The sequence below is a fragment of the Saccostrea echinata genome, unplaced genomic scaffold (genome assembly GCF_033153115.1).
Source record: "Saccostrea echinata isolate AGI-Se365-2 ecotype Australia unplaced genomic scaffold, CSIRO_AGI_Sech_v1 ptg000054l, whole genome shotgun sequence".
NCBI classification, from domain to species: Eukaryota; Metazoa; Mollusca; class Bivalvia; order Ostreida; family Ostreidae; genus Saccostrea; species Saccostrea echinata.
Genome location: NW_026889803.1, coordinates 58843980 through 58854498, shown reverse-complemented (window position 1 = coordinate 58854498; position 10519 = coordinate 58843980). Strand labels below are relative to the sequence as shown.

Sequence of the window (10519 nt, the reverse complement as noted above, 5' to 3'; positions counted from 1 at the left end):
TAAAGATATCGTTTTTAATATTATTTTCTTTTTTCTTTTTTTTTTTTCTTTTTTTCTGCCTCTTGTAAATTCAAGAATACTAATTATTTTAACAGGTATTCAGATAATAACCTCATTCTACCATTGCTGAAAAAGTTCTTATTGTAAACTTAAAAGAAAAGGTTGAGAGAGCAGTATAATTAATCCCATAGGTTTGATTATCTTGCTGGTTTGCAGAATATTTTAGAGGGTTATCTTTCTGTCACTTTAAGATTAATTAATACCTTTGTCTGCAACTGATATTTGTTTTGAAGTTAAGGTCAAGCCTGGGTGATATTTGCATTCACTGAAGGCTGGCATTTTAGAAAACACATGCTTCATTCATTTTTAAATATACATTTAATTGAGTTATTATAGATATGATGTTTTTTTACTGCCTTATGTAAATACAAGGATGCTATTTACAGATTGTTGGATATTTAGCAGTTGCTGTTGCTTATTCTTTATATATTTTGAAATTTTTGGGAATCAAGTAAAATTCTCATCCCCTAACCTGCACCCTTATATTTCTAACCCTTGGTGGGGCCCTTGCTGACTGGTCAGATTTCTAGTTGGCTTAGAATCATCAAACTTTGTCAGTTGACGCATCTTGATTCCTCAAAGTATGTCATCTGAAAAGTAGTCACTGTGACCTACTTTTGAAATTTTATGGTTATAATTTTAAAAATATTTTAGGTATTAATTGGCTTAGAATCATCAAACTTAGTTGATGCATCTTGGGTCCTCAGAGAATGACAAGTGATAAGTAGGTCACCATGACCAACTCTCAGGTACTAATTGACTTAGAATCATCTTGGGTTCTCAAAGTGTTTCATCTAAAATGTAGGTCATGATGACCTACCTTTGGAATTTCAAGGGTTTATCTAAATATACAGGATACTTGGAGGCTTCAAATAGAAGTTATAGGTTGTACAGTTTATCAGAAGAGCGTTTCAAGGCCCTTGGGCCTCTTGTTTATTTTCCCTCCATTATCTGCAAAAAGTTTTGACTCTACATGTATCCTAGCTCAAGGGGTCATGATTTATCCCCACAAAAGGGGTACACTTCAGTATTAGTAAGACCTTCATAGCCTTGCTTTTCTAGAAAACATTTCAGGAATTATGTAGAATTTAATCCCCATTTTAGCCCGCCCTCATTCAGAGTAATTAATTTGACAATCTAATTAAAATTTGAAAAAAAAATGGCTCAGGTTAGCTAACACAGGTGAGTTAAGGCTAGGTATAGGCATTTCTATGCAAATAATCTAATTAAAATGCCTAAGGATTAAATCTATTATACAGAGAAAGTTAAAACTTATTGTCTAATACATACTTGGTACCCAAGACATAGGATAGCAAGTACACATTATGACGTCATATTATGACGTCATTGTTCTTTACTACACAAGATTATAATGGATATCAACTAAAATGCTTCAGCGCTAGGGCATGCTCTATTTTATTTAACTGAAACAAGGTATATTTAGAAGCAAAATATTCCAAAGTTTGCTGGTATTGCTGCACAAATATCAACAGCTCAGTTGTATAATTTCTATTTGTAAAGTTTTAAGTTGAATAAGGGTAAAAATGTACAGTCCGACATAAGTTTCCTCAAATTCTGATCAAATGAGAAAATGCCTAGGATTTGTGCAGTAGGTTTATTAATCTATGGAATATTCTTCTTAGCATTATACAATTTTTATGTAAAAATAAATAGGGTAATCCCTTGTGCCGAAGCTGTTTTGTTGCTGTGTTTTGTAACCTCCAGTAGGTAAGATCAGTGACGTCATAATATGGCGTCATAATGTGTACTGGCTATAACATATCGTGGATACTAAGTATGCATAAGAAAATAAATCAACACTTTCTCTGAATAATAAATATGCCTCTTATGCATTTTTATTACCTCATTTGCATAGAAACACCTATACCTAGCCTTAATTCACATGCGAAAAATAATCTCCAGAATATCCTAGATAACAATAGATGAAAATTTTACAAAGGTTGCATGGATGAATCGTTCTCTTCACAGTTGAAAGAATTCTAGATATGACTGTGTTTCAGAAAATAATTTATAAAATAAGAAAATATGTTCACTGTATTTATTTACAAAATAAACAAAACATACACATATACTAGGTAAAATATGAAATATCAGGATTTGGGCTTCAGTGGAAAAGGTTTTTCTATCTGTTTATTGCCCATCCTTGTTCTGTGGCGCTCTTTGGCAAAATTTAGTTCCCCCATCAATTCGTGTACTCTTGCCTGATAAAAGAAATGAGAACAGATTATGTACCAGAATGCAAAGCATCTTAAAATTATTTAACTCAGTGAGATTATGAAAGATTATAAGCCCACCTTGACAAATGTTATCTACTACAAGTTACCTCTGGTGTTTTTGCTCTGTTCACATTCATATTGTGTACAGGATTTTTTAGACTGATGACAGTTTGTTATCTCACCTCTTTCACATGTTAAATTTTAAGTTAATTCAAAGTTGAGCTGCCCAAAAACTTTTAAACTGTCATTCATCCAGCAAGTTTGGTTAAGGAAGGACTTGAAGCTGCATAGTTAAGGACCTTCCCCTAAAGTTTGAACTAGTTATTCATGCAAAGAATATAGGTCAGAAAATAAAAGAAATGTGTTAGTTTGTATCCACAAATTACCATCAATACAAGTTTGATTCAGGTTGATTTGCAATTACTTCAGAATGAATCTACTGCAGAAACTTTAAACTTGGGGAATGTCAACACCAACAATGAAGCTGACTCCATTTCTACAGCCAAGAACAAAAAGACTTACAGCAATTTGTTTTCTGTTCTCTAGTCTCCTCTGTTGTGCCATTGTCAGTGGTGCAGGTCTTCCATCTGTGGAGAGATAGAAAGATAGATAGATTAACTGATTGATTGATTAGATTGATGGAAGTATTGTCAAGAAGATTATATGGATTCAGTGATATTTCAGCTTTATTTAAACATGGAAAAAATATGAACTCTTGGTGATACATGTAATTGTAAAATGTTTTTCTGTCCTTTATGGCATGGCATTTATTTGTACTTAGAGTAAATAGAATATTTCCAAATTCTGTTACCTAAGAATGAATAATCTGGAAGATCTGTCAAGGGACCATACTTCTTATTATCCAATGCTTTACCATTTCTTGAAAAGAAAGTTTTTAAAATACATTCATCATACCTACTAAGTGTTAAAGACACTTGTAAATGTAGAGGATTTTTAACATTTTTTTTTACCTTTTGCATTATAAATTACAATGATTGAAGTACATATGTATACATAAGTTGGTTGAATTCGAAATTTCATAATTTCTTTAAGAGAAAATTGTACTGATTTTTTTTTTAAACAAAAAAAAAAACTACTCACGCAATTCTCCATTTGGCTCCAAAACCTTTGGATAGTAATTTTTTCTGACTCTTAAACCTGTTCAAGCTATAAGCAGTTGTTGAAAAGCTTTGTCTTGGACAAATCCCTATAAATATAATTCATGATTTTTGTTCACAGATGCAGCATTCTCAAGTTTTTAATTTCATTTTTTACTAGCCCTTAAAAGTGTGAAAAATAAAATGACAGTTTTGTTTCATTCCTTAAGATTTAATCATCAAGGCTCATTATTTAATTTCAAAAAATTAAATTTCTATTAACCCCCCGTTTTAATTGTTTTGTTTTACACAATGATGCAGTCTGATGCACTACTGATAAACATTTCATCACATGTTTGTAAATAACCAAGTCATGGCCCAGTGCCCACCAGTCTCTCCATTTTTTAGAAACTCTCAGGTGTGTTTAAATTCAAAGCATTTCTTGATGTTGGTGACAGTCTTGGTCTCTACTTTTTCTTCGCATTTATTTGCCATTTAAACATGGCAAATGATAAATAAGCAAATCAAACATGGACAGAAAGATAAGAAAATCATTGAGAAAGTCAACAATTTTCAATCAAGAAAAATAAATCTTTTCAGGCAATATTTTTGACAAAAAGATCTATTTATAATGCGATGGAAATGGATTAATACAGCTGACAATTAATTCTACAAGTCCAATTGGGCTAGTGCCAGCCTGCATTATACTAGTTTGACCTAATCATCTAACTAATCACAACCTGTTTCTCTCATACTGATACACTCCTGGAGAGAGTGTGTGGAAGAGTGCAGTATGATAAAGTCAGAACACCACCTTCTTGATACTTCTAAAAAGGGTTCAGTTTGCTTGAATTTAAGACTCTGTCTTTAATGTTAAACTTTCATTAACTTTTTTTCCCTGATAAACAACCTATTAAATTTCATTTATTTAAAAATCATTGTCCGAAGCACCTATGGTAATTTCTAAAATAGAAAATTGATTGCAGAACCCATAGTCCTCAGAATACTGCTTCCCCACAGTGTTCCTTTTTAAGAAACAATCCAGGACTGAGAGGCTGTTGTGTGGGTGAAGTGCTGAACGTAATAAATAAGAAATGTTCTACCGATAAAATGAATATTATAACTATAAAACCTAACACTGCATTCCAAAGGACAAGGTCAAAGTCGTGTGCAGTAAACTAATTATCAAAAACAAACCATCTACTTAAATTTAAATATGAGGTCATCGCGTTCAGTAAAATTTCGTTACAGATTCAGATTATCAATCCATTATCTTATTATACCCACCAAGAAACATTTTTATTGTTGTGCATCCGCACATTGCCATAAATTTACACAGGAAACATATTGTGCTCGATAAATGAGAAGTCGAATCTGGTCCTGAATTAAATCCGGATTCTACTCGATCCTGAACTAATTTTATTTACCTGCTAATAAATAAATTAATTAATTAAATAACTAATTTATTTATTTATTTATTTATTTATTTATTTATTTATTTATTTATTTATTCATTCATTCATTTATTTATTTATTTATTTATTTATTTATTTATTTATTTATTTATTTATTTATTTATTTATTTATTTATTTATTTATTTACAAGTAAATATATATTCTCATTTTCACTCATTTACACGTATATAATATCATAGGGCTGAATTTTGCAAGGAACTTCTTTTTCGTAAATTGCAATGAAGCACAAGAAACGGAGACGAGTTAAATCCCATTGGGTTGGAATAAAAATCTAATCAACGGAGGAAAATTGAATCTATTCCACAGACAGAGGCTTAAATAACTTTCTTAACTTGGGTTCTTGGATCCCATTCCTGTGTTTAGAGCAGGATAGGGGGTGTCCCTGTGTTTAGAGCAGGATGTTAGGTGGGGATGTCTGTATCCCTCCCCCCTCCCTCCCGTATTTTCAAACTGTTTCCTTTTGAATTCACAGTTTATGTCATATTTCCCCCCTTAAATGTACATCATCCTGAAGCTCTCAATCTTCGCAAGTTCACTTCGCCCCTATTATGGGGAGCGGTATGGACCGGACGAGTTTGGCTTTCAAAGATCGAGGGCTTCCGGGTCTTCTCATCCTAGACCCCCATGAAATCCTTTGTTGGAGGTCACAAAGGGGAAACAAATACATTATATATCAATACATTTTAAACAACAGCAAAATATTGTAAGTTTTCGGGGGCACCCCACCCTTATATTAAATGCATAGTAATTGTTTGATAGCACAAATATGTCGATGATATGTTAAGGTTCATTGTCCATCTCATAAGAGAGGTAACTCTCTCTGGGATAAATGGCTATTCTTCCTTGATATAAACTTGTCAAGTTAAAAGTCTAAAAATTTCTGTCAAATTTTGTCCCGCAGGGTATGTTGAAATTGTATTCCAATTGCATGTATGTAAATTTGATTTCTTTTTGGAAATTCATTCGCATTAAAGCAAAAATACAGAGGGATAGTAAAATTTAAGCCACATTATATCATAAGCTGCCGCACTTGTTTCGTATATTGGGTCACCCCCTTCTTTTTCTTACCACAGGGGGTTAGCTTGTTCAAGAATTTTTTTTTTTATTTCTGTTCGGTTTTGCCCCCACCGTAATTTGAAATTATACTTCCTATGAGCCTGTTGTATATTAGACAGATAAACTAAATTCCTTGGGTAGAGGTTGTAACATATGTACTGATATAGTGTGCAGTATATAGAGGGAACTCTTGTATGTAAGGCATATAAACTAAATTTCTTGGGTGGATATTGTATAACATATATGCACTGATGTAGTGTGCAGTATATGGGGAACTGTTGTATACAAGGCAGATAAACTAAATTTCTTGGGTGGATATTGTATAACATATGTACTGATATAGTGTGCAGTATATAGAAAACTGTTGTATATAAGGTAGATAAACTATATTTCTCATAGGCGTCGGAAGCAAATTGAAAGTGGGAAGGGGGGGGGGGCTAATTCAAAGAGAAAATAATCCTATTCCGTGGGGGGGGGGGGGGGGAGGAGGGTACGATCGAGCTTCTTTCAGTACCATTTTTTTTCAAACGCTACCACTTACCTTTCCTTGATTACACTGCAGTGTACCTGTTGAAAGGTGGGGGTTTAAACCTACGCCCCAGTGTTCATGATCAATGCCTATATTATATCTATCTTTGCAAAAAAAAGTGGGGGGAGGGGGCTAAGCCCCCTAGCCCCCCCCCCCCGGTTCCGACGCCTATTATGTTTCTTGGGTGGATATTATATAAGATACAGTGTGGTTCATATATATAGGGAACTTATACTCCCTTGAATGGGTGACCGCTTCACGTAACACATTTGTTTTCTGTATGTATTCGTTGGCGAAACGTTCAGAGACTGATGGTTGGATTATTGACCACATGATGTTCATAACTTCTTTTGAGATGAGATTCACCCACGAGGCTCTAGGAGCTAGTCCTAGTTAATGTTTAGGATTTTTTTAAACTGAGTTTTCACTATGACACGAGATGTGTATTGGAGTAGAGTGGTATAGATGGCTGCGTAAAAATACACGGGAGACTTGAATTGAAGGAATGGGGGGTGGGGGTGTAATTAATGCTGTGACTGCATGTTCACAACTCTTAGAACCAATTGCTTCAACCAAAATAAATAAATAAATAAATAAAAAATAAAAATAAAATAAAAAAATTAATAATATTATAAATGAATAAAAATGAAATGATTCCATGTGGCAGTTTACAATAGACAGATTGTTTTTTTTTCTTCAGTTCCATCCTTCTATCAGTCTATTAGACGCGATTCCATTATGATGCAATAGCCTTCCAAAAAAAATAAAAATTAAAAAAAAATCAAAACATGTTGAAATAATCTTAGATGTATGCTAACACGTTTCTTGTTTCTTCTTTTCTTTTGAAACATTTCGATGAATCAATAACAGCATTATGAATTTATGCCAAGTCTAATAACGGTACGTCTTTTGACACACATCTTTTCTCCAGGAAAGTCAAGATGCAACTTTTTGAAGTCCATTTTAGTTTAGAAGTGCCAGTATTATAAAAAACAAACAAACAAACAGAGCTCCTGTTTTTAATAAACTGAACAAGCTCTGGGGCTAATATAAGTTGCTGAAATTTTATCAAAATTATCTAGAAAATGGGATCTACAAAATATGAAGTCATATATCGTCATGATCGCGTTCACCAGAGATTTGCAGACTCCAAATGACACATTTGGACTATATTATTCAGGAAAATCTTATTTTCTGCTGACTCCAAAATTAATATCCTCAATTATATCCCATAGCAGTAGGGTTGCGAAAACTATGAGCTGAGTAATTGTTCGCCAGCTGTAATTCTGTAATTGGTGCCAATGTCGAGTCAGTGTCGTGCAATAACGTGCACAGTATGTATTATACATATATTTTTTGCTGAACATATGGTAATAGAAGAAATTGCCATGGGTGCAAAGTATATTCCAGATTTTACCATTTTTGGTAGAATATTGTCATTCTGAGAGAAATCGCGCCCTCTGTCGTTCGCAAACCAGCTATTTATCACGGTTTACAACGCAGAGAAGGAATTTCGCCTGTAGCAGAAAATCCGATTCGTCACCGATTTATAACTATCACGACATCAAGTCGACATAGATTTGATCACAGGAAGACGAAATCTTAACAGAGAACATCTACCTACTTGGTAAGTGAATTATTTAATAGACCAAAGTAGTGGAATTTGTCAACATCGACAAAGAAATGTCACGCGGGTAAAGTAATAGAACTTTTTTCCAAAGTTTCATACTTGAGCGAGCATCTTATTCAGAAATCTGTGGTAACAGTCGAGTATATTTCCACATCGGTTGGCTGTGTTCTGCTTGTAAATACTATACATTTCCTGTTTGGAACAGTATAAGGGCCTACATACGAAACACACAATTTCCATACATGTATAATAATTCTCCAAATATGGAATGCATATATATGAGCATTTAAACTTTGGCACCATTTCTGAATGTTCAGTTATTGCAAAAGATTTACTGCAGACATTCTATTTATATTGTTTATGGTCCTCCTCGGTACTGGAGGCAATAAACAGGTATGGAGAATTTGGGACATGTCACAGAGAAAGGTGTGATGGTAAGATGTCTGCCTGTATACCACCTTGTTGGCAAGTTCTTTGAATTATCAGAATGCAGTGCCATTTAAATTTGGACAGGAAAGGCATGTTTAATCAGCTAACTTAAAGGCTTATCTTTAAGTTTTGAAAATACACAGATTTTTAAAGGTAGGGTGTGGTAGAATGGATAGAACAAAATGAAGAAAAAATGGCCACAAACTGACAAAGGTGAAGGCATGGAATCTCTGACCAAGGTAATGCCCTTTATGACAGGACTGGCCCAGCAGTGTTATTTATGTCTTGTTTTGAGGCTAATACCTGAAATCAGCTTGGTTCTTTTGACAATTTTTCTAAATATTAATAGCAAAGTTCCACGTTGCTAGAGTTTGAATTGCTGGAGCACCTGTTGCACAGAGCTCTATGCATTGGATTATAGAATCAATAAGGAACTGGGCTGTACAAAGCGGGTTTGGTATTGATTGTTCTTGATAAAATGTTTAGCAGATTTTGGCACGTAATTCGGAAGTTTTTTCAAGAATTGTTTAAATGAATTTTCTGTTGACTTAGTACTTTTGTTTGCACTTCATTATTTGATTTGACATTCTGGTCAAATACATCTAGGGAAATTCCATGGTCAAAATATTCCATTTTTAGACCTTGTCCCCTCCATCTGCTGCCAGAATTAAGGTAACACAGTGTGACACAATGAATCAAATATCTAGTTCTCAACATGTTTGGGGTGTTTTATGACAAAATTTGAGAGTCGGAAATTGAAGTTTTGTAACATCTGCCTCTTCTTTACATAGAGAGATAGATTCTGCTGTTTAGCAAATTAATTCATACTTAGAGTGAGTTAAACAGAATAGACTTCTCCTACCAAAATTTTTGATTGGGGTCAATGAAATATTCTTCCTAAACATATTGAGCACTCTTTGCTTTACGAAGATGAAACATATGTGCCACATATAAATAAAATCTCTCTTTTGTCATGCTGTTGGACCATACAGGAATTGTAGAGAATTAAAAGTGTAGTTAATAATTGAGAATATCAGTATTAGGTAGAAAGGAAAATCTGATTTATTTACTGGGTGCTGCTTTGAATCAGAAAGATGCTTATTCTAAGTTTTTAGGTCTTTGATTACTTATTAACCAAAGAAAGGTTTTTGGCTATTTCAAAATCATTGGATGTGTTTGGTTATTCATAAAATGCAAAATGTGCACCAATGTTTTGGAAAAAGAGAACATATAAATATATTATTGATTTCTTTCAGATACAGGGTCAAATGTCTACTTTATTATCAAAGAATCAAGGGCATCATTATCCAGGAGATAAAAATACACCCAAAATTAAATTTAATGTATATTTGTTGTAAATTGTAATATAATTAAAAGATAATATGTATGTATGCATTTTAAAATAGAATACATGTTTGTTTCATATTTGTTTACATATTTGTTTCAAAATCTTGCACTGTAAATTTATTGATCAATTTTTTTTTTCAACTACATGTTATAAGGATGTAATTTAAAAGTCTAACCTGAAAGAAAATTGTACAAAGAAGCCACACTTATATCAAGCTGATTGTGAAAAAACAGGAATGTTAAATCTTCCTTGTTTTAAAGAATAAATCTATAACCTGGCACTATTTAGTGCATGTGATCTTTACCTTAGCATAATATTCTCAATGTTTAACATAAATATTCTCTATAACTACAGTGTGTGTACTCAACCCATTTTATCCAAACTTGATGAAATGAAGTTTGTGTAAATCTTATTTTCAAAATGCAGTTCTACAAAATTTATTTAAAAATTTTTCATGGACAAGGGGAGATAATGGCCAAACTTATTGAACAGAAACAGAATGAAGAAATGGATGCCAATTTTATCTTTATAATTGTTGACACAGGTTTTTAAAGTTAATGTAGGCATTTATACTTTTTCAGGCACATGAAAGAATAATAACTGAAATTGGCAGACAGCATATAGTGTGATGATCTAAAGGTAAATGTCTTTTTTAGT

At 33.1% G+C, this 10519-nt stretch overlaps 1 protein-coding gene across 1 annotated transcript; it reads right to left on the bottom strand.

Annotated features, from left to right (window-relative positions):
• Positions 1–2105: 2105 nt before the first annotated feature.
• On the bottom strand, positions 2106–4728 carry LOC133171487 (large ribosomal subunit protein mL52-like). Its single transcript, XM_061306247.1, has 5 exons — positions 4682–4728; positions 3399–3504; positions 3109–3176; positions 2820–2884; positions 2106–2282 (listed from the first exon to the last, which is right to left on the bottom strand). The coding sequence occupies exons 1-5, from the start codon at positions 4719–4721 to the stop codon at positions 2172–2174; spliced, it is 390 nt and encodes a 129-aa protein (XP_061162231.1). The 5' UTR covers positions 4722–4728; the 3' UTR covers positions 2106–2171.
• Positions 4729–10519: the final 5791 nt, after the last annotated feature.

What these genes read in the sequence shown, in the direction of transcription:
- LOC133171487 (XM_061306247.1), bottom strand. Translation starts at nt 4,721, where the DNA reads ATGGCAATGTGCGGATGCACAACAATAAAAATGTTTCTTG. An exon ending in TCCAGATTATTCATTCTTAG is followed by an intron (nt 2,885 to 3,108) that starts GTAACAGAATTT and finishes ATCTCTCCACAG; the next exon opens with ATGGAAGACCTGCACCACTG. An exon ending in AGAACAGAAAACAAATTGCT is followed by an intron (nt 2,283 to 2,819) that starts GTAAGTCTTTTT and finishes TTCTTTTATCAG; the next exon opens with GCAAGAGTACACGAATTGAT.